This window comes from Anser anser (genome assembly GCF_964211835.1).
Source record: "Anser anser genome assembly, chromosome: 8".
Taxonomy (NCBI): domain Eukaryota; kingdom Metazoa; phylum Chordata; class Aves; order Anseriformes; family Anatidae; genus Anser; species Anser anser.
The window spans coordinates 10,921,284-10,945,391 of NC_139728.1; the positions used below are offsets into that span (position 1 = coordinate 10,921,284).

The window sequence follows — 24,108 nt, forward strand, 5'->3', positions numbered from 1 at the left end:
AATCATCAGCTGGTAGGAAGCAACTTGCTAAGCCACAGGAGCCCAGTGGCTTGGGAAGTCTAAAACTGAAGAAGATGCAAACTAGAGTGTACCACGGGAAGCATTCATTTTGACTTTTAGATTATCTTTTTTTTTTTTTCCTTTTTGCCAGGTGTTCCTCTTGTGCACGTGTAAATTACCACATGAAACAGCTCTCTGAATTGACCTAGGAACTACACGATCATAGAGAAAGTCTTAGGTTTTGTTTTGTCAGCTGGAAAAGGAAAGCACAACTTGAATCAAAAAGTAAAACTTACAATGCTTTTAAAATATTTACAAAAAAGGCAAGTTTTCACTGCTGTGCCCAGTTTCTCTACGTCTGTATGAGAGCAGGGCACACCGGTAGAGCTGCACATGGAGAGTGATGGGCTCAGTGTTGCCCTGAGCTCTTCTAGCTGATTTTTATGGCTGAGGCTGGCACGAATGCCACTCAAGGCATCAGGCAAGAGCAAAGATTGTCACTTTCCCCAAAAGTTCTTCTTGGCATGAGATGCAGAGCGACAGGTAGTGCAAATGGAAAGGCTGAGCAAATTGAAATAAGGGAGAACAAAACAGAGACCAGCACAAAAATAGGAATCGTGGCTCAGCGTTTCCCCAGGCGGTGACACGGAGGGGCACGGCAGAGGTCCTCTGACTCCAGGGATTTAAAACATGGCAAGGTGTCATTCCCGAGGACTTCTGATGAAGGACAAACACGTGAATCCCCTACTTAAATCAACGGGGCTTTTATCTGCGTGTATCTTGGGGCTGAACGTGTCCCTTTCTGTGATCGGATCAGTTAAAAAAAATAGACTTGCAAGTGTGGCTTTCTGTCATGTCCATTGGGAGATAAATTCAGCGATGGGGAAGAAATGGGAGACTTTTCATAGAGGAAAAGAGAAAATTGATTAATTTGCATAGGAATGTATCACAGCTGTACCCCATGCAGGAAATGTTTCCTCTTGGGACAGGGTGGTTTGAAACCAGCCAGCCGGCTGCAGAATTAAGTCTGGTCTGAGCAGATAGTGGCACTGATGGTGGCACCGCCTTCCTGGAGGGACGATGCCCTGCTACTGACAGCACCTGGTGCTGTCTCCGGGGTGTCATCTTCCACTTACACGCTGGAGTTTGCTGCTTCCAACCTGTGAATGCCGCAGCGATATTCCCCAACTGGGGAATTGCCATCTAGATCTGCCAACTGCAACCTGTCTTATTTGATGTGACTGCTTGTTAGCTCCTACGGTAGCATCTCCTGCATCATCGAATAGCATAGAAACATCCAACTCGGTGCTTTTCAATCATTTCATCCTTGAGACCTTTATTTTGTAGCTGGTGCTGTGTTTCCACAAGTTGGTTGTGCATCCTGTGAATCTGGAGCTGTAGCTAGTCAAGGATCGTCCAGGAGATGAGCAAATACATGTAAGATAGCCATGGATGCTCCAAGAGATGAAAAAATACATGTAAGGTTGTGTTGTGGGTGTCTGGTGTGCTTTTAGCAACACTCTTCCAGCAGATCAGTGGTTCCTTTATCGTGTTTGCTTTCAAGGCATCGGGCGAGAAGGATTTCTGCAGCTCTGGAGAAGTGACAAGGTAGAAAGAAAAAGAGGAGAAATTTTCATTAAATAAATTTTCTGCAAAATGGGAGTTCTGGTTATTGCTGCTGCCCAATAGGTCTTTAGTATTACAGCTTTATTTTTGTGTCACCAATTTTATGTCGTGCTCTGACCCTGAGGATCTGTATTTTAGCTGTGGTGTCAGCAGATACCCGCCTTGTTGTGGTACGGGCGCTGTTGTCACCCGTCGTGTTCCAGTCTGGCAAAATCTTTTTTTTCCTCATTTTAAAACACTCACAGTTTTCGTCTCCATTTCTCCTAGGTGCCTCCTGCAGCTACTTGGGCAGCTACACGGCAGCTCCACAAAGCACTAAGTGGCTGTCGAAGGCTGTTGCGGTGAGGTGGCTAGGCATGTCTTAGGAAAGAAGCCTTTTATTTTCCTAACATCCTAATTTTCTGATAGCCACACCTTTGGTAGCAGATATTTCTGCACCCTCTTACCGGGAGTTCATAAGTGCTGGGGAGCAGCGAGGTGCGGCATTGCCCTCCCTTGTGCACACCGATACCTGGGAAAAAGAGAGGGTAACACAGTAATTATTTGATCTTAAGCACTGAGGGTTCGTTTTGCTGAAAAAAAAAAAAAAAAAATCCTAAGCAGTGTTTTAGAGTGAGATTCAAACGGTTTCAAAAAGGCATCGGTTAAACCCGCCCGCGTTGCGATAGCCAACGAGTGGATCTTTCAGATGGCTGCGCGTTCCCTGGGGGTTCACATTATTAATATCTGCCTTATGACAAGGTGGCTGTGCTGATGCCAGGCTTTTTTCCCAGCCAGCATGATTAATTTTTTTTCCCTTTCTTAATATCTCAGAGCCAGATGCTTCTCAATGTCCTCACAGGGGTGTATTGCTGTTCTTAACCGCTCCTCCTTCTCCCCCACCCCTTTCCAACTAATTCGTATAATGGCTCCGCAGATGTGTTTTGTAGAGCCACAAAAAGCAAAACTTTGAAAGCATCCCGAGGTGATGGACTTGACATGTGCAAATCTGTCCTCCTGACGTTCCTGGTGGGTTTGCAAGCTCGGCGCCAGGTAGCCTGTCAATAACGTTTGCCGTTTCAGGGCGTGCTTATTTGCCTAGCACTTTGCAAATTGTATACACGCAGAAGTGCTGAAACGCAGATATTCTGCTGGGGAGAACGAATGGCAGCGGGGTGTTGAACTGGCATCTTGGAGAGAGCAAAGGAAGGTTTGGCTGAGGAAGAGGAGCACGTGGTAGCTCTACGAAGTGCCCTGGGTCTTCAAGCATGGGTTAATCTAAAGACTTCAAAATTTTGCAGTACTGAAAAGGGGTTTTGTTCTGTAAAAAGAGAAGAAATGAATTCTCTGTTGGAGCTCCTGTGCAAAAGTGCAGCTGCACAGGCTTGAGTTTTCCCAGCCTGGAGGTCAGAAGACCTTCCTTAGCAAGCTGTGCAGGAATGGTTTGTCCAAGAAGCTCATACTTCTGCCTTATCCGTCCATCAGTCTGCTCCGCGTAATGGATTCCGACAACTCCTGTATTGATCCTTACCTGCTTTCAAACATTACTGCACTCACCTGGACTTCAGGGGGGGTTTCCTGGGGGAAGCAACACCCCAAATCCCAGAAACAGAATAGTTCGTGGTGGATAGATTAAGGGATAGATATAATGCAATGAATTTGCCAGTGTGAGCAGGGGAATCGAGTCCTTCCTCTCGGTCTCCCTTAGTTTCGGTGCGAAGAGGAGGCTGCCAGGAGAGCAGGAGGACGTTGGGAGCATTCCCTCCCGCAGCAGGTCACCTCGCTGCGTGTCAGGCACCGGCAGGCAGAATGGGAATTAAGTCAAAATTAACCTCAGTTTGGAAAACCACTAGCCCTGCTTTATTTGGCCATTTAATTGAATTACACAACGCTGTGTAAGCGTGCTGACCCGCAGACGTAAATTGCTCCTCCCTTCCCATTTCCCTCCTTCATTCCCTCGCGCTAATGCAGCCGGTGGGGATGTGACTGCAGAGAGAGGGAGAAAAAGAGGAAAAAAGGCTGGAAATAAAAGGAAAAAACTCCAGCCTTGTGCCAACCTTTCCCTTCAGCGTCACAGCTGCGCTCACCGTGCTGTGATCTTTGGTGCCGCTAAGCTGATTGCACCCGCTGAGGGGTTCATCCACCTAATCCCGCGGTGCTGCAACTGGTTGCTTTCTATTTAAGCACAATTTGTATTTTTTATCCGAAGAACTAAAAGTCAGTTTGGCTTCAGTGGACTCTCGAAGTGGGTCAGGCTGTTACGGGGACCCACTTTTTGACGTTTGCTCGGTTAATACAGGAAAATAGGACGCATTAGTGGGCGCCGCGTCCTAATGGATGCACTCGGGTTGGGAGAGGTCTGTGCACGCATTAGGGCTTGCGGTGTCTGGCGTGATTCAGGAGGGATGGATTCGGGAGGGATGTGCTGGGAAGGTGCTGTGCTGCCACTTGGACGCCACAGCAATTTCGGATTTGCTCGCGTGGGCAAACCACGCCGGCACCGGCTGTGCATCTAAAAGGGACTCTAATGGGAGATGCCAACAGGTTCGATTGATTTCATTAATTTAATAATCAATTTAAATCCAGTTCTCAGTTATTTTTCTAAGGAAGGGTTGATTCCCATTTGTTAGCAACCATTAAATATGTTCATTTGCAACTAGATATAACCTTTATAGTAAATTCAGTTCTCTTGCTGACCAGATACACAATCTCTGTGCATGTTTATTTAATTTAACCAAGAGTAGTTTAACCTACTTTATTCACACTCTTAATTTTTACGTTTGAATTAGACTTGAAAACAACAACTGAAACATTTATTTTACTAGACTACCGTTGTTTTGTTTTCACTCATGCCTAAGTGCATATGAATGGAAAAAAGAGTTTCATTTAAAAGCCTTACAAGGAACTTTGCAAATGCTCCTTAAAAATCAATTGAAATCTCAGCATAAGTATGGTGATGGGGCTTGGTTTTGGAAGGGGGAAAATAAACAGAATTTTCTTTGCATTTGTGAATAGCACACTTAGGAAAGGAGATGATTTCTGACACATTCTGGTAGTAAACCTTCCTGCCCAAGTTTTGTTAACAAAATCAAGGATTTTAGGAGCAAAATGAAGGAGTGACTGAAGATGAGGACTACACACAGGTTTCAGTTCTGCAATTAAGCATTCTTAAGACCTAGTAGGTCTATTGCCTCCTACTTCATTTTTATCCAGAAATAGTCCAAAGCTGGTCTAATACCTCAAAAGAGTTATAGGAGTTCATCGTGTGACTTACCTGGTGATTTCTTCATATAGCAGGCATCAGATGCATGCAGCTTGAAAACATACGTTCTTTTTCATTAACTGCAGTGATTTTATGGGGTTGTATTCTGCTTGAGCCATCACTTAGGTTAACCTAATTTCAGATACATCATTGGAGTATTTTTATTTTAGCAGAAAAAAATAATTTTATGTCTTTCAAGCACTAGACAACATTACTTTTATTTTGTAGGAGGTTCTAAAAAAGAATTTTTTCATGATTCCAAGTACAACTTTTCTTATAAACTCTAAAGCCCCGTTAAAACTGGTAGAACACATTATTTAAATTCCTTCTTCTTGTCTTTAACTCTTGTTTAATTGGACAAAACCTGCAAAGCTGCTCGGTAAAAGTGGAACAAGACTGAAGATAACGCAGGAGGTGCGCACAAGGATGCTAACCCACTTGTGGGGGGTCTAGCTGGCAGCTGGGACAGTTTCAGTTCACACCCTGTGCTTTTCAGGTTTGGGCTCTTGATTATTTTGTCTTCCCAGATTACCGAATGAAGGCAAGGTTCTCACTAATGTAGGCTTACGTGTGGGCAGATCTTATTAGAAGAGGGAAGACCTAGCGTGGAAAAGGACAGCACGTCCTACTGGTCAGAGCGTGGGGAGCTCAGCATCCTGAAACTAATCCTAGCTGTGGGCTGTGCTCCTTGTTTGACCTTGAGTAAATCAGACAGTCAGGTTTTTTTTCTGTGTGTGTGTGTCTCGGTTTCTGTAACTGTAACATGGGAGTATTATGTGCATATATCCCTGGGTCTTGCCTAGATTAATAAATCAATATTTGTAAAGTAAGCCTCGATAAATGCTAACTGTATTAATACGTGTGCTTGAACCTTGCGCAGAAGTTTGGGAACACGCCTGCATTTCTGCTGTGAGAGTGCCTGAAGTGCATCAGGGGCTCTTGGCCAGGGGTGGTCGGCTGGGAGAGACCACTTTGGGTTGTGTTCGTCCTCCCAGGGGACTGCCTGTAGCACAGATCTGCCAGGAGGTCTTGAATACAACTTTTCCACTTAACATGCTCCCCCATCACCCACTGTCAGCAATGAGATTAAATTCTGTGCGACTGCAGAGGACGTTGCATGATTAAAATCCTCTTTTAGAAATTAATATGTACCATCGCTCCGGAGTACGGTGCCTCTTCTCCGAGAAGGGTATTGTCTCCTGAGCACTCAAGGTGGGAAAAGCCACCAAGTGAAGCTGTCTATCTTGGAATTTTATGCTGGTGCACAGTTGCTCTGCTGACAGCTACAACTGCATAAAATCACAGGGACCTGGGGACTTCTCCCTTCACAGGGTCACGGTGATGTGGGGCACGTTTTGCAGGATAATAAAAGGAGGGTTTCAAACTTTTAAGTCCTATCAACAACAGGAAAGATTTCCTGAAGGAGAGGGATGATCCAAGTCCACAGCGACCCATTCTCCATAGCAAATCTCTTCCACATCTGGGTGTCCTGAGCAAAATCCCCTTCCCCCCAGGTGTGGCATGGCAATTCCTTACCTTGTTGCCCAGGTCAGCCCGAAGAAATCAGCAATCAGCATGTTTGCACATCCAAATGCAGCCTTCAGCAGGCACCAGACACTGGTGCAGCCACAGAGGTGCCTTGCACACCAGCTTCGTGTGCTCTCACCAAGCAGGGCTGCTCGTTTGGCGCAACCTGAAGCTCTCCGGTTGCCATTTCCATTCTGCTCCTGGTGCTGTGAGGCTGCGTGGCGTGACCGGGAGGCACGGCAGAGTGAGTTATCCTGGGTGGATTGACAGTTTTCTGGAGGAGCTTTTCTGGAAGCAGCTGGTATTTGCATACCCATGCTAAACACAGCCTGCATGCTTTGAGAAACGGGGCTCAGCAGCCCTGGCTGAGCCGAGCAGCCTCGCTTTTCACACACACCTCCCTAGTGCCACGCAAAGCAGACAACAAGAATGAGTCCCACAGGTGTTCCCTGTTAATATACGTGGGGATGTGATTGCTGCCAGTTTAAATCCTGCAATGAAGGTGGTTCATCCCTCTGCAAGGCTTCAGACCCTGTTGGTGAGGGTAAGCATATTTGCTGCTCTGAATTATCCATTGCGAAACTGCTTATGTTGCCAGCCCATCCTTTGGGGCCAGCATCTGCTGGGCGAGTTCCCCTGCACGTGGCTAGCATCACACCTTGCTAGCTGGGATAGGGAGTGAAAATAACAGCTGTGTCTGTTGTACAGCCCTGAGGGTTTGGGGTTAGAGCAGGCTGAAGCGATGTTCCTAGGCTTGTGCAGTGCTGTTAGGCTGCAAGGGGCTGATTCAGGTCACTGTTAGTGGGTGGAAGTCAGTGAGGATTTACATTGCTTATCTTTCTTTTACAATATCCAAAGAGAACTTGAAAATTATTCATTTAAAAAGGGAGCGGAAGATTCATCTTCTTTATAAACAGAAGTCCTGGGTTTTATCTGTTAATTTTTTTTTGTAATGTAGCTGTGGAAGTTCATAAAAGCGTGTATTTCAGAGGGAAGAAATCTGATTTAGGGGAATGATTTTTCATCTGAGAGCGTATATAAAACTGTGCCTTTATTTGCTGTTAATATTTGCCTGGCATTTGAGTCTAAAATGAACTTGTTAAAGCACTCTGCCCTCGCTGCCTTCAGTGGGTGGCAGGCAGCACTTCCACTGCCATTGCCAAGGCTTCCAAAGAATTGGAGTAATAACTTCTTGTGTGCAATTAGGCTTTACCGAGTTAGACTTCCATGGCTGTTTCTAATCTAAAAAATAAACAAAAAAGCTTATGAGCATCTTGAAGAAGTCTTTAAACAACTTGAAGGTTGCAAACCTTTTTCTTCTTCCCAAGTTTTTTAAATAGTGATTTATTTCTTTCTGGACCTTGTTTTCTCTGCCAGCTTCCCACTGTGCTTGGTTCTCCTGTTCCCCAAGTTATGCAGGAGCCCCCAGAGGGCTCTGGGGGCTGGGTTTGCTCAGGACCCTTGCTGTAGCAGGTTTCTTGTACTTTAACAGCCTGATCGTCTCTCGCCTTCCTAACTTGCTCCGGGAGGGCCCTAGCTTCCTGCTTGTGGCTGTGCAGGAGCAGTGGGATTTAAAAGGAGTTTGTTCCTTCCCTTCCCATAGTCCTGTGGTGTTCTTAGAAGATTAATTCAGAGTGTTTTAGAGAAATAGCTGCCTTTAGAAGTACATGTACTGGCTGATTCAGGTATACAGGCACAGGGTTCCAGACTAAAGACGTACAGATGTCTGCGGGGTGGGCACACATCCAGCACATCGCATCTGGGCTGGAAGTGCGCCTTTTGTGTTGTGCCTGTGGAGCCCAGGGCATCCCGTTACCCTCACCTGTGCACTTCTGATCGTTCCTCTGCAGCACTAATTTCCTTGTTGGTTCTGAAACGATGTTTTGCAATTAGGTATAATTCAGGCATGTGAAGCTGCAGGCTTTACAACAGCCGTTGCCACCCCCAGACCATGCAGGTGTCTCAGGAGCAACAGGCTGCTGCACACCAGCTCCTCCCAGCTCCTAATTCGGCCCCTGCTGTCAAGGCATATGCCTCGAGCCCTGCTCTCCTGACCCGCTCCAGTCCTCGCCGCGGAGCCGCGGGCAGACACGCGGCCGTGCCCCACGCTAATTCCCCTCCTGTAGCTTCAGGCACGGGGATGTGTGCCCCAGCTGGAAGGCACGTGGCACCTTTGGAGGCCTGCTGGCAATGTACAGCCCTGGAAATGCCTGGACAAATGTGCTGTGAGATCGCAGAGGGCCCTTTTCCCCACACCTGGCAGCTGGAAACACCCACAGATCAAACACTGAACACATGGGGGGCATTGATCCGTTTTACAGGTGGGGAAACTGAGGCATGGAGCTGTTGGGGCTCAGCCACCAGTCATGGCAGAGCCTTTCCCTCGCAGGCTCGTGGCTCCCAGCAGCTCAGTCCTGGTTTTCTTTCAGAAAACTGAGAATCTGGGGGAATTCAGAAAAATGCAGACTCAAAGCAGGCACACGGTTTCCAAAATCTGGCTTTCTGCAGCTGTTAGCGGGGGTGTTGGTTTGGGTCAAAATGAACGCAAACACTCCTTTCAGACCACTTCGTTTAGTTTATGGACCTGTTAAGGCAGCAGGATAATCCCTTTAGCTTACCCGTGTAATTCCTAGTGAATATTTATTTTAAAGTGACTTCTGTGCCCTCCGTCATTAGCAGAGGTTAGTAATGCATCTCCCAGCTGCCGGGCTCCACACAGCAGCGGCCGCCAGCGGGAGGCTTTCTCCTTTTGTCTCCTTGCGGGGTTTTTAAACCAACTCTTGCCGGCTTAACCCCGCCAGCTCACCTCTAACCGTGGGGAAGAGGGTGCTGAGGAGGGTGATGGGCACGCAGCCCCAACGGGGGAGGAAGGAGCCGGCGGCGGGTTCAAGGACGCGCTCCTGCGTTAATGTGCGCAGACATGCTCCCGCTCCCGCGCTGATTGGCAAGGTTAACCCAGGGAGGCTGCAGCTTTTTCAGCTGATTTGATTAGACCCACTGCTTTATCCCATTTCCCCCCACCCCCTCGGCCCAGCACCTCCTGATCCTTTTAGCGCAGCCCTTGCTCCGGTAAGCAGCCCTTCGGATCTCCCCCCCCCCCCCCATCCTTTTTCTGATTTTCATGCAGAATTTTGACAGAGTAAAGCAGATGATGCAGCCCTAAAGGGAAGATCAGGCAGCAGGGTCTCAGTCTCAGGGGTGTGTTATTGTTACTTGCCAAGGGGCTGCCTCCTCTTCCTCGCTCCCCCTGGCCCTGCCCGCTCCTGGTGTGTGTGTGTGAGTTTGGGGACTGGAGGGTGAGGCTGACATGGCCCCAGCAGGATGCCCATCACCCTCCAGTTCCTCCTCTGCCTCCAAAACTGGGGGCAGGAAGGAATCATGCGGCCAGCAACCCCAAATGACAGCTGCTGGTCCCTCGGTCCCCTGTAGCCCAGAGGCTGCTTGAAGTCTCGGCTCTGGTGCTTCGACATGGGTTCCTTCATCCCACAGATGCAGCCTCGCTAGGACACTGCGGACTGGTCCCAAAGCCACGCAAACCACATCACATTTCAGCAGCAGTACCCACGATTTTTCTGGACAGAGGTGGCTGTGGTCCCCTGGGAGCAGCACAAATGGCACTGGTCCCAGTGCCAGGCTCCGGGGCTGCCAGAGCCTCCTCCAGCCCCACTCGGCGTTTCTCTCGCACCGCAGAGGCAAGCGCTTTGTGTGCCTCCGGTTGTCAGTTCTGGGCTCCATCCCTCGTATTAAGCTGATGTCTGTCATATTAAATACTCCAGGGGAATTTGGAGCCTTGTGTCAGCGTGCGTAAGTGCCTCTTGCCAAGTCTCTTTAGTCCTCATAAATAAATAAGTGAAGCCCATAAATTACAGGCGCTCACAAAACCAAGAGCGCCCAAACTCCCAGATGGAAATTACTGGGGAGAGACCGGCACTGCTGCATTTTTGGGAACCCCACACCGACCCGGGGGAAGGTCTGGGCTCTTCGTCACACCTTCATCGCCAGAACTGACCTAAACCGTTGCGGGTTGAGGAGCTCAGCCCAGCCAGGGGCTGGGTCCAGCGAACAGGGCCGACCCCACAGAATCGCCCTGGGGAAGCAGCGCGGGCTGCAGACAATCCCCTGCACGCGATGTATTAAACCTTGACACACTGCATTACTTAAGAGGTCTCGGGGAAAATTAAAACCCTTTCGACTGGGTTTTGCAATGCAGGGGAAATTTTAGTGACATTTAAAAGGTTTCTCTTGTGTTCCTCTAATGGGATAAATAAAAAAAGGCTTGTTTTAGGCCAGCAAATGGGGGGACAATCCAATTTCCCTGATTCCATCAAGACACTCTTAAAGCATTAGCTCGTGCAGTTTTTTTAAAAAAACACACACGACAGACTGACCCCTCTGCCTGATGGCTTTGAAAAGTGTCCTGATGCGGAGGTATCGCTCCTACCCGACGCGATTGACCAGGGCACGCGGTCGGCACTCCTCGATCCACTCCTCTGCCCTTAACCCGTTTAGGAGGGCAGCGGCACCGCGGGTGGGGAAAGCTGCGCAGGAGGGGGCACGGCCACCACTCCATTACTTACCGCAGCCATCCGCGCCGCTCTGCGGGGGCCGTGCTCGGGGACTGATGCGCGGTGACACGCTCCTTGAATTTGGTGCTTGTGCTCTCGGGAGGGGGAAAAAATGACGTTAACCGGTAACGTTTCTGATGAAAGAACGAAATCTCAGCGGGCCCTTTGCGTTTTTCAGCGGTGTTTTGGCTCAAAATAAATAAAGGTGCCCCCGTGGAACGCTATGTTTGCAGCTCAGAAAGATTGGTGTGTCAGCACTTAGGTGGGAGGGGGCTCTGGGGAGGGATAGCGGGTGACACGGAGCCTTTCACCTCGGGGTCACCGCTTCAGCTCTGCCCCGGCTCGGTGGCCACCACGGGTGGGTGCCATCTGCTCCCCAGCAGCCCACCCCCTGCACTGGGCTGGTCCCAGCTCTGCACGCTGGGACAGATGTCGGGGTCCCAGAGGGCTCCTGGGGCTATTTCAGCAGCAAACAGGACGGGGCCGCCCAGCTCAGCCCTTCGGCTCGGGCCGGGCGGCGCTGGGGGACCTTGACCTCCTGCTGTGCTCACACGCCCCGTGAGCGGCGAGCCTGTTATCCCTGCCACGGCTGGGGTATCGCCTTCAAAAAGCGGGGCATCCCCGGCCATAAATCTGTCCGTCAGAAAGCCGGCCGCGGTTTTCCCTGCGTGCCTCCTGGTCCTGCTGAATTTCATTAGGAACGCCGCTATCACGCTCTGAAAGAGCCCTTTAAAGCGAAGAGCAATTCTGCATCTCACTAAATAAGTGATGACAAACCAAACTGCACATATTTAGTCTGGCTATATTTTAATGGCACTGTGGTTCCTCCGAGAAATCCCGGTTACTGACAGTGTGATGACCTGAGGCACTTTTCCCCAGATGTTTTTCCTATCTTTTTTTTTCCTTCCGTATTGGCACTCGATTAAAAGCTGGTTGGAAAGCCGACTGTCTGCGGATGAGCAGCACTAATAAACCTTTATCCTCGCTATTTCTCTTCTCTTCCATCAGGAAATGGTCCCAAAGATCGTAAACCGGGAGGGGAGTTTTCAGAGTACGGCGCGGAGCTGTGCTGGGTGGTGGATGGTAAAACGAAAGAGCAGCTTCGTGCACAAAGGGCCTTATAAAAAAAAGAAAAAAAAAAGGTAAATTAGCAACTGACGCAACTCACAGAGGCTGGGAAAAGGCCTTTAGATGTCACAGCCCTTGGAGGTGAAGAGGCAGGAGCCTCTTACATCGACTCAGGCCGCAGCTTCTCCCTGGCAGTGGTCCACTTGGGGCAGGATCCAGGCTCTGATGCCTTCCCCCTCTGGCAGACGGCTGCGAGTGCGCGAACGCCCTCTCTAATTCCAGATTAGCCACAGAGAGCAGCCGTCGGGCTTAAGGAGCAGGCGTGCTCGGGAGGAAGGGCTTGTCTGGAGGCTGCGGGGCACGGCGCTGTCCTGAGGTGCTTTGGGGTGTCTGGGCCGGGTCCCTGGTACCACGTTTGCTCTAAAGGAGCAGAAAAAAAATGCCTGCTGGGCTGGGGGCTGGGGGCCACTGTAATTCGGCTGCCCATTTACCCCAGCCTTCCCCGGGGCATAATTTAGTAAAATCCAGAGCTCATTTAGTGGGGTTTTACAACACCAAAACCGTGGTTCAGACCATCCGAACGCGGAAAGTTTTAATTTTGCACACCAAGCTGAAGAAGGTTTATGAGACCAAAACAGAGTCTCCAGATTCTTTATCCTCACCAGTTTAAAAGCAAAAAAAAAAAGAAAAGGAACTGGGACGTCCCTTAGGCCACAAACAGCACCTCTGGTCCTTCTGGTACACATCTCCCCGTGCTTGCCAGCACTGCTCCTGGCTGCGGCGCAGGGATGCAGGGATGCGTTCTGCAGCTCCTCCTGTGCAATGCAGTTGCAGCCGTGCCTGCGGCCGTGGGGACTCATTCAGGAGGCTGAAACCTGCCTTCCAGCCCCACAGCTGCTCTCGCACTCCTGCACGCCTGCGGTGTCTCAGCTTCACCCTGTCATTCTCACCCTGCCTTTGCCTGAGCTGAGCTGCGCTGAGCAGACTCCTGTGTTTGGTGCTGCTCTGGCCCACGCAGGGAGGGCTTCTGTGCTTTCTCTTTGATTTCTGTATCTAATGGCCACTCAGCTGTTGGCTTTGAAAATGGCACTTTAAACAGAGAGGACATCGAGAGCTGCAGGGTGGCAGCTCCCGTGCCATTCAAGTTGCCAGTTAAAGGTGCAACACCTCCCTGGCCGCCCACGGCTGTGGGTTCAGTCCTTCCCAGGAAAAGCAGCGATTCACAAAGTCCCGAGCCCCTCTGAACTCTTTTAAACACAAGCCTCAAAGTCGGGAAGAGCTCAGGCGAACGGAGCAGCAGCAGTAACGCCCTCAGCTCGCGCCCACCCCGCTAATTTCGGCAGCCCCGTGGAGCATCCTTCTCTCTCCCGGGGCAGAGCTGGTGCTGGGTGACTGGCAGCTCGGTGCTGGACCTCACCCTGCTCACGGCATCGCCAGCCTTGCTGCAGGACGGGGGAGCCGTGCTCAGGACAGTGCCTGCTGCCCGCTAAGCTCCCCGCTCCTGGCCACACGTGCTGCCCCGATAGCCGACAGCCGGTCCCACGCGGGCACGGCGCCAGCGGTGACTTTACAGGCTTTGTGGCGGAGATTATTTAAAGGAGATTAACCCTTCTAAACCCCTTAGATTTTAATTATTTCTGTATGTATTTATAAAACCTGCAGTCTGCTGGTTCCAGGGCACAACTGCCCCAGTCCCCATCCGTAACCTGGATTCGGGAATACACAGCGCGGCCCTATTACAGGACAGGGCTGGGCTGGGGGCATTCCGCTTATTTATTTATTTACTGCCTCGGTGGAACAATCGACGTCTCAGACGAAACTGAAACACTCTGCTTTCCGATTGTAAAAGGAGCTAATAATGAGGATGATGTTAAAATAATACTGCATTAATTGAGCTGTTTGTGAGCCCTCAGTAATTGTTTCGCTTAGGGCAGCCCTGCCCTTAGTGCACGCTGCTGCATATGGACGTAGGGTCACTGCACTGGCAAGCAGGAGAGGGAAGGAAAGGGAGTCCTGCTTTGTTCCTTTGGTCTTTTACATTCGTGTTGTCAAATGACAAAGCCTGGAAAATCGCTCAGGTAGCGCTCAAAGGAGAAAACCAAAGGGCGTGCGCCTCCACCCTTTGATGCTTTCTCTCCTATTTGCCCTGTTAGTGCTGGGCTTATTAGTTTTTTTTAGAGTTAAGGAGTGATGGAGGGAAGGTTTCCACTCTGCACGTGAGCTGTAAAATCCAAATATTTCCGTCTCACAGAGCAACCCAGCTAACCTCGGGTGAGGCACACCAGTCCCTGCAGGAGGGGCAGGACACCTGACGGTGCTGGTAAGCCGTTCCCCCTGGGGACGTTGGGTCAGAGATGCTGCAGAACCCTTAATACGGGTCACAGTCCTGGCTCGAGGGCGATAGCCCTATTTCTGTGTGTACTAGGATTGCTGCTGAAATACGACGGTATTTAAATGTGTCTGTTTGTTTCGTAAATACAGACATAAAAGGTGGCTGTTAGAAAGAAACAGACCCCAGAGCATTACGGACCCCGATGATCTGAGAAAAAAAATAGGTCACTTTGAGGACATTTCCTAAAATCAGATGATTTTGTTTATCCTTGCGCCTCAAGCAAGGAAATAAATGCCGATAGAGCCAAGGAGCCCATAAATAATTTTTTTTTCTGGGAGAACTCTTTAACATGCACGCGGTCCTACTGCTCCGGTAGTGCACATTTGACCAATAGCAATTAATTTCTTATCACGGCCTTTCCATGAGCTAAGAAAACATTAACGTCCCCATTAGGACGGGAGATGCGCCCGGCTCCCTGCACTGCCCCGCTGCCTGCCAGGAGCAGCCAAGTGGCAAGCTCAGGAAACCTTCAGTTTTCCTTCAAGCTGCCCCAAAGGTTAATTTATCTTTTGGGATTTTGGGATTCGCACGGGCGGGGGCTTCAGCTGGAAGCACCGGACCCTTGCGCTCAGCCCCATGCCCTGCGGCAGGGTGGGGGGAGGAAGCAAAGGGTTAAATTTCGGGGCTGTAGAAGCAGATTGTGTTTTCCTTCTATGATGTGGGCTGACAAGACATCAGTATTCTATTCATCTGTTGGGAATTAGGCTGTTAATCCAATCAATGACTCTTGAGCGAGCCGCAGCCTGCCTCCCCACTGGGGAACAATCGGATCAGACGGGAGATTGTTTAAGAGCAGAGCGCGGTCCCGGTGTCAGGTGGAATTTCCAAGCGTTCCCTAGTGAGTTGGGGATGGGAAAGCTGTCTCAGCCCATTTATCCTGCCCCTTAAATAACCAGGTATCTGCTAAAGTGATAAAGCAGCACAAGAGCAGAATGGGGAGCGACAAACTTTTACACGGGGGGGCAGGGAAGCGCCGGGAGAAGAGATATTTGAGCATCATGTAATACAGGGCTACAAAGGAGAGAGAGGGAGCAGCTTTCGGCTGTCCTGTTTGCAGCCCGTGCTCATATATAGGTGGTTTTGTACGGCTGGCTCAGCTGCAGCACTGCGCTGCCTGTTGCAGCTCGAGGCACGGCTCCTTGCAAGGTTCGCATCCCTGTCCTTGCAGTGGGACAACAAAGCCCAAATTTTCCAGGTTTTGTGTTACACTAACACACCTCTGCGATGACCGGGAAGGTGCCTGATGCTGGAAGTAACCGAGAGTACCAAGTATTCCTTGGGGCACTACAAACACAACCCCCCGGTGGTGCTCGGGTGCACAAATTGGGGCAGAAAGGCGCCCCGGGCCGGCAGCCCAGGCAGTCGCAGCAGTGCGCGAGGCGCAGCAATCCGGTTGTTCTGCGATGAAACAGCCACGCTGCGGGGGGATACCGAGGTGCGAGCACTGGGTGCTGATGGCAGGGGATGTGGTAAAGCCCATTGAAACTGCACGTGGAAATTGAGGTGCACCACTAGTCGGAAACTAGGGCAGTGAGGGATTAGCGTAACCCTGGCCCTCTGAACTCCTGGGCCAGCGGGGTTTGGGGGCAGTAGCGGATGCAGGCTTCCAGGGGGGGCGAGTTCCTGGGCATCAGATGCTCTCTGAGCTTTCTTAGATCTGCCTTTAGCAGTAGGTTTGATTGCCTTCAAATCAGAGCACCTAAATGTACCAGGAGTGTATCCTCTAGCCACGGGTACGGGTAGGGAGCTCCCCAGACAGAAGGATCCCCAGCTCCCCAGCTCGGCTTTAAAGGGCTGCTGCATCCCTCTTCCCTCGATCATAACGGTGAATCAAACAAAAGCTAATGCAATTTTCTTTGCCTTTCAGTAGCAGATTGTGCTGTAAGGGTCTGTGCCATTAGAAATGTAATAATTGCTTCTCTATGCAGATCTAATTTATCTGGGAGGCACTTAGGAGATAGCCCCAATGATAGCCTGGTGATAGGCTCTGGAGAAGGGCCCAAGAGGTGATGATAAAGATCTGTCTAGCACCTTCCAGCCTGGCGGGTATCTGCCTTGAAAGGGGAGGAAGGGCCAGGAGAAAGTGCTCCTGGAGAAGGACAGCTCAGCACCAGGAGCAAGGGGCACCTGCCAGCCCTACCTGCCTGCAAGATTTAATTGGGGATCTCATTACGAGATATCCAAGCCCCGCATGGGTTAGCTTGGGTTGTTGCAGACCCCAAATAACAGCTGTGCGTGGCTAGTGCGTGGATTTGGGTTTTGCTTCTGATTGAAGTTGCCCTATGTCCTCGGTCCTTGGGGCCTTTCCAACCAGTCCCGGGGGCGCACATTGTGATGCCGTGCAGCAGCCTGCCCTGAACAGCAGTGACATTGCCAGTGCTTCCCAAACACCAGACCAGTAACCGTCCGTGCATGGGACACTCACTCTAAAACAGCAGGTGAAGCAGCCACAAGTGGGTTTCGGCTTCAAAAGCCGAGAAGTGGAAGAACACAGCAATGTCTGCTTCATTTTCGTAGGGTGAGAACTGTTTGGGATGCTGGACGTGCTCGCACGAAGCTGCTAGGTGGCATTGTTCCTACACTTGGGCGGTCGCTGGTGTTGCTGTAGGGTTCAGGCATCCAATTCCAAACTACACCACTGCTTTCGTATGCCAGCATTCGCACACCCAGCAGCTGCCTCAACTGGACAAGTGTTCATTCTGCAGGTGTTAATGCTCCGTGTCCAAACCCAGGCTGCTCTGTGCAAAATAAGCATAAAAACGAAAATAAAGGCTGTGTTGGGCCATCCACTGAGTTGTCTGGTGGGGTTCGGGCAGCTTGTACCAGCCCACGTCACTTGGTTTCGCATACTGGTGGGCATTAGCATATAAATTCTGGTGTGCTTTTGGCTGTAGTCTCACCCGCAGTCATCCTAGGGATAAAATTTGAGAGAGAAAAAGAAGATGATGAGGTTAAAGTAAATTGTTGGGAAGTTGAAGTCTAAAGTGGAAATAAATGAGAAATAAAACCGTTTTTAAAAGTGGAGGGAAGTATTTTCTTGCGATTTTTCATCTCCCTGGCTTGAGTGAGTCTGTGTCGTGCGGCTGTGGAGATTTATATTCACAGCTCCTAAGCAGTAGTTCAGAGTCTGTATTATCCCAGCCCTTTTTATTCACTCACCTTCTAACGACGTAGTGTAAATATTTATCTTCGCTGGCCCATCCATGCTGCCCAGGCCCCATGCTGTTAAACACTCTTATCACCTCATCGCTCTTATCTGCTGCGATCCCTGCCAACGTTTGGAGCCTGTGTACGGGGACGAGCATGCACCCGTTAACATCCCACAAATGAACAGAAAAAAAAGGTGACGGAGGAAAAGAATACCTTAAAAAAGCTCATGTGCTATACATCAGAAGGAGAGGCTCCCTATTTGTGTTTTCTGCTGTCGTCTGCCCAGCCCCGGCTTCATCGCCGCGGACCAGAGCTCTCGGGTAAGCAGAGGCACGCGTTCGGCATGCCCTAGCCGAAGTGCTCACCTGCAAGAGAAGGGACCGGCTGCCCTGTCTGCACACTGGTGTGGATTTATTGCTCCTCTGTGCAGAAGAAAAACCCAATGTGGAGCCACGCCTGGCTTTGTTTTCCCTCCTAAATGAAAGGTGCAGGTGTAGGGGGTGTCCCCCAGGCGGTGTCCGTGCCTCCCTCCCATGGGCAGAGGTTTCTGTAGGCAGCTGGGAGAAGAGACAGGGTGGGTGTGGAAGATCCCTGTATATATAACACTATTTTTAAAATGTCTATATGTATGAAAACAGTGCAGTCAGCCAGCGGCACATCAGCACATGGCAGTGGGAGCTGTGTTTGGCGGTGTACGCAGCTGCAGGGCTCGGCGCAGACATCGCCATGATGCCGCCTCCCCATCAGGACTTCCAAAAACCCCGTGTCAGGTACACCAGGGAACAGAAATCCCCAAGGAACGAGCCGGGGATGGAAGCACCGGTGTAATCCTCTCCCTTATAAGACCAAATTGGCGTGCAGTGGCCATAGTACCACTTAAGGGATAAGACAGTCGGTCCATCTGCGCTCGCTCCGTCTTCTCTCATTTCTCTCGCTCAAATTTCTCAGGAGCGCCGCGCAATCCCGTTATCCTATAAGTTACCCACTGCTAGCGGGATTTCCACGGAGCGACATCTGTCACAGACCTTGCACGGAGGAGGCACCGGTAGTTTTGCAGCATCTTTGTGGCGATGGTTTGGGTAAACACGGACATTTGTTACTTTTGAAGTTCTTGGCTTGCCAGCTGCTGTTATGGGGTATAATGCAACGGCTCCCGAAGAGGAAATTGTTGCAAGACAAGCAATATTCTTTTATTTGCATGCTCTGTCTTCATATCAGAAGGATAAGTTGTTGGCTGAAACACGAGTGCACTGTCACGGGGCCACACACCCAGACCAGCAGCATTGCAGGCTCAAACCTGGCTCGAGATGTTCTCTGCAGGAGCCCGTCCTTCGTGCTCCGGAGCACGTTGAGTGCCCGGGTGTTTTACCAGCCTCCTCACACCTCTTGGGCCTCTTTGCAGCCTCGGCAGCGGCCTTGGACACCTGTCTGTCTGTCTGTCCTGGCAGGTGATCTGTGCCCGGAGGAGGTTTGCCTCCCCGAGACCGGTGGTGGCTGCAGGCTCTGCCACCAGCTGCAGCGCTTGCTCCTGGCAAGGAAATCCCACCCATATCCAGCAGCGATGCGGCTAATTTTAATATTTTGAAGCTAGCCAGAAGTGTGCTGTGCTGTTGTGAGGCTTTGCTGGACCAGCCACATGCTTTTTTTTGGGGTTACAGCTGAGTTTTGCTGGGGGCACGCAGCCCCGCCGCCATCCTGCCGCGGCGGACACTTGGCATCGGGAAGCGAGAGGAGAGCTCGGAATCGATCCGCTGTGTGTCGGCCTGCGGGGCTCGAGCATTTGAATGCGGAATTGTCCTTCCTGCCTTTCTCTTCTTTTCTTTTTTTTCTGTCTGTTTAGATCCGTGCTGTTCCAACAAGCGCCTCCTTTTTATATAGAGAAGGGTGCTGCTAAAGGGGCTGAGGGGCAGGCGTCTGTCAGTGCTGTGGCTACTTCAAGCAAAGCTTCACAGAAACACTAAATATTACAGCTGTGTTTACTTGCAGGGGCTTTTGTGTTTCACCTCACAGAGCCAGTGCAGCGACGGGCCAGCACCAGCTCTTTGTGCTCGTGTAGCACTGCAGAAGTGCCCGCTGGAATAAGAACACATTTCCAACTTTTACTGTGCCTTAATGCAGAAACGAAGGGTGCCAGCACTGCGATTACCGAACTTCCCATACTTGCACTTTGGAAATGACCGATGGAAGCATTCAGGTTTTTATGTTACAGATCTATCAGATGATTGGTTTCAGTGGGTATCAATGGGCTCTGGGTTCTGCTGCAGTTGCAGCGCCGTGTGATTTACATTTCCCCAACCCAAAAGCTAAATCGGAGCGAGAAGAAGTAAACAATCACGACAAACACCCCCTCTGGCTTGGTGCTTTATAAAAACCAAACAAAGAAATATCCCCATCGGTTTCAATGGAGAAAAATTAACAGCTCCAGCCTCAATTTGGGAGGTGTCCTTTGCACCAAGACCAGGTAGAATTCACCTTGAGAGCAGTTCTGCGCATCGCGATTTGACACAAACACTTCCAGAGCCTGGTAGGTGGCATTCATCTACTGAAATGTCCCCAGCAAGAGCCGTAACACTTACTTTCATGGCCCGTCCGATTAGTGCCCAGGTGTGGGCACAGCACCCTGAAGGATGAGCGCGGCCATGCCTGGTGCCCAGCCGCAGCACACAGGGGGCTCGATGAGCCGCGCGTCTCCAGAAACCCAAACCAACGAGGGGCTGCCATCAGCAGCCTCCGGAGGGCATTTCAAGGCCCTAAGCAAGGTACCATGCCGGAGCTTTTTCCATTTCCCTGGATTAAAAATTGTCACGGAGGAAAGAGAAGCGAACAGCATTGCGTTGGAGAAGTGGAACAAATGGCATTTGGCCAGCGGTCAGGCTCAGAAGGGAAAAAAACACGGTGTAAATAAAGTGTAAACAGCGTTTGCATAACATGGGATTAATAGCTCTTTTTAAAAGCAGCAATGGGATTGAAGAGACGCATTTTGTGTGCCAGGACCTGCCTGGGAGCCCAGCAAAACGGCCGGTCAGGCAGCCCGACGGCGGCTCTGCTGAAGCAGCAGCGTTCAGCGCAGGCCTTTGGAAGAGGAACAAATGTCTGGAGCATTTCTGGACCAGCCCTCGGCATTTTGCAAGGAGCTTTGAGGCGCAGCTTTCCTCCAGGCAGGGATTTGTGCCAGGGTGCCCGGGTCCCGTTGTGCCTCTCCGATTCGATCCACCTGCGGGTTTTTTTTTGTCGCTGTTGCTGGCTGAAATTTTGAGAGCGGTGATGCAGAGCGGAGCTCGCCTCCCATCCCCCAGCCCGTGCACACCCTGCATATTTTAAAGCCTGCCTCTCCGATAATTCACCCGTGCTGCTGCCGCCTCTCCTCCTCCTCCAGCCCAGCTCCGGTCCGTGCCGTCCCCAGCGCTGCTCTGAACCTCTCTGTGGCTCTGCACCAGGTCCAATTCCTCATTAACACAGAGGAATTAACAGCTGCCATCCATTGATGGGGTCCGTGGACCCCCCCTTTGCATAGCCCGTTCCCAAAGTTTGGCGTCGCAGCAGGGGCCGGGGTAGGAGCTGCAGAAATAGGGTCCCTGCGCCACGGCACCACCAAGCATCATTAGTTGCGTGGTGGCATGGGGAAGGAAAAATCTCACCCGCCTCCTTTTGTCCCAAAAGGATGTGAAAGAGATGCTTGGGCAGCAAATGCCTGCTCTGTCTGCTGTCTCTGCTGCTCCTGTGCCATGTTGGTGCAGAGTCCCAGTGCAAGGCATGGCAGCTCTCACCCTACACCATGGGTTGACCCTAGTTTCTCAGCTGGATATGGCTAAAGTCATTGATATTAACCAGCTTGGAAACCAGACATCTCCAAGCAGCGGTCTTCTGTGTGATTTCTACCTGTTCTCCTGTCCTTTTTTCTCCTTTTGCCGGCTCCAGCATCCATGGTGGGCTGTCGAATTTGCACCTTAATCCCGAAGATGATGGTAATTAAAAACTTAAGTCTCCATAAACAGATGCAAATACATTAAGGAGGCAAGGAGCTGACTTAGAGGCTAATCCTGGTGGGGCAGTGAAAGCAAAGGGGACAGTAATTCCTCCCTTCTGTTATTTCACCTGCTCCCATGGCAGGACGAGGCCGCGGCACGGAGTGGTGCCAGGTTTGTGCTGCTGGGTCTGGGGATGGGACACGCATCCAGCATGCGGGGAAGACGGGGCAGGACACACCAAGGGCTGGTGTCTTCAGTCCGAGTTTGGTTTTGTTTTTTTTTTGTTGTGTCCACTATGCTGAGCTGTACTGGCACCCAGGTGCGTTACCTGTTTCTTGACTAGCTGGCTGAGGCTGTGCTTGTAGAGCAGCTCTCGGTGGGCATCTACAGAGGTAGATGCCAGCAAAGCCTCAGCATTAGTGAGGGTCCCAAAGTAAGGCTGCAGGAACGAAATCCTTCATTTTTATGAACTGAATTATACTGGTGTCATGACGTGACCCACGTGCTGTTACGCGTGGCTAGGTGTCGGTTGCCCATCATGGACTGATGATGGATGATGGGTCAGAGCCTGGCCGCTACGTAGCTGGGTGTCTGGGACTGTTGATCTAGTCAATTAAAATATTTCTGTGATTCACCTTATTTATTTTAAACGGGCATTTACTTCTGGCATTTACTTCTAGCCACACAGCATTGCCTACACCTCTAAAATCAAGTCTCTGTCTCTCTTCCAGGATGGTGAAGGCCAGACTGCGCTCCATTATGGTAAGCTGCCCCTCGCCTTGGTTGTCTTCTCTTAACAGGATGGATTTGCAGCTGGAGCTATGTACAGAAAGCATATTTCAGCAGGAACATCAGTAGGGAAGATGGGTTTGATTAACCAGCGGCTACGTCCACGAGGAATGTGGTCTAACCTCCGAGTGTCCTGGTTACAGGCTGGTTTGGTGCCAGCTGAGAGCTCAACAGATTCTCTGCTGCAAAACCAAGCAGGGCGACGTTACAGCTTGCATCACTCCTACAACTACGTGCTGGTTAGATACAAGATTTTGTAGCAGTTCTTTTAATTGAAAGATTGTTCTATCCCTAAATGAGAAAAGTAGAGAGACTGAAGTGACACATGCAGTGCTGACGTACAGGGAATAGAAAAAAAAATCGATTTAATCTCTATCATAATTTTTTCCAAAATTAAGACATATCCAGTTATTATTTTATACTCCCTCTCAGCGGCTGTCACTGTGTAATTAAGAGCGTACTTGTCATTCTGAAGTGTTTGTGCCTCTTTCTCTCTTTCTGATCTCTCCACAAGGACATTAGCAGGATGGCAAAATTGCTTTGTAGCCCATCGGTCCGAGACACAACACTTGAATCTGGAGCTAGACTACCAGATTCCCGGGCCCTTGAACCAAGACTGCAATTACAACAATGCGGGAGTGTTCCCTGTGTGATCTCTCCTGTAGGATGCTTCATTTTTCAACTTCTTATCCTTCTGACCGAAGCAGAAAATCTGCTGCTTGGTGCTGCGGTGTCTGGAGAGCAGCAGTTTGGTGCCTTGTTCTCTGCCCAGTTCATTCCAAATTTGGGGCTGGGTGTTTAACAAAAACTTAACTGATTTAATTAACGTTATTTCAGAAGTAGTTTCTCTGATCCACCTGGCCAGCTCTGATGTCTAAATAATGGGTTTTCCAGGTTTCTTTTTTGAAATGTTGTGAGTGTTAAAGGACAATCTTCTCTTCCCTCAAGTGTTATCCCTGTAAGTCACCTGTGGGGAAGCCTCTGGGTCTCAAGCCCATGGGTCTGGTCTGCAGGAGATTTCCTTCCTAGTTCCCTTATGTAGCAGATCTGGCCACAAATAACCTGAATCTTGAACCTCTGTTAAATGAGGCAATTACTCTGATTCAAGCTGCTACTGGCCTGAAACTGGGGCTCGCCAAAAAGTTGGTGCCAGCCAGCTCTGTAAGGGCTTTGTAACGGAGGCATGCATTGCTGCACAGACACCAGAGCTGCAAGACCGGTGCCGGGCAGAACGCAGCTTCCCCATTTATTCGAGCCTTTTCTGGGAAGGGTTAAGCCCCACGAGCAGCTGCTTCTAGGGTGTAGCCATCCCTTTTTATGAGCGAGCGCGGCCTGACAGCTGGCCTTGTGGCGACAGCTCTCCTGATTACAGCCGGCGTCGGACCTCAAGATGCACCAGGCTATAAATTCTGCCTCCTTCCGCCCGTCAGGGCGCTGACCCTGGGTTTAAGCGGAGGTTAAGCGGAGGCCAGCGCTCAGCTGCCTCCCCAAGGCTCCTCTTGCCCGTGGGACTGGCCGGGCGCGAGCGTGGCCTCCCACTGAATGGCCTCCTGGTCTTTGCCACCCATCCATCCATCCATCCATCCATCCATCCGTCCGTCCGTCCGTCCATCCGTCCCTCCATCCCTCCATCCATCCATCCCTCCATCCATCCATCCATCCATCCGTCCACCCACCCACAGGGAATACTAAAATCATTGCCGCTGCCGCTCCCAGAGGAAATCAAGGCTTCTCCGAGCACTCGCAGCCACGTGGCCGCGGGGTGGGCAGGCTCTCTATCCT

At 50.6% G+C, this 24,108-nt stretch overlaps 1 protein-coding gene and 1 long non-coding RNA gene across 4 annotated transcripts in view; both read left to right on the forward strand.

Moving 5' to 3' along the window:
- ACBD6 (acyl-CoA binding domain containing 6) overlaps positions 1-24,108 on the forward strand; it is an 80,497-nt gene that overhangs the window by 54,693 nt on the left and 1,696 nt on the right. For 2 of the 3 annotated variants that reach the window (XM_083845861.1, XM_083845859.1), the window contains one exon: positions 22,269-22,299. In XM_083845861.1, the coding sequence (XP_083701987.1) occupies positions 22,269-22,299 (31 nt within the window). The other variant, XM_083845860.1, reaches the window with a different exon arrangement.
- On the forward strand, positions 6,896-10,599 carry LOC310903156. Its single transcript, XR_014587311.1, has 2 exons — positions 6,896-6,938; positions 9,884-10,599. It is a non-coding gene; the product is annotated as an uncharacterized lncRNA (long non-coding RNA).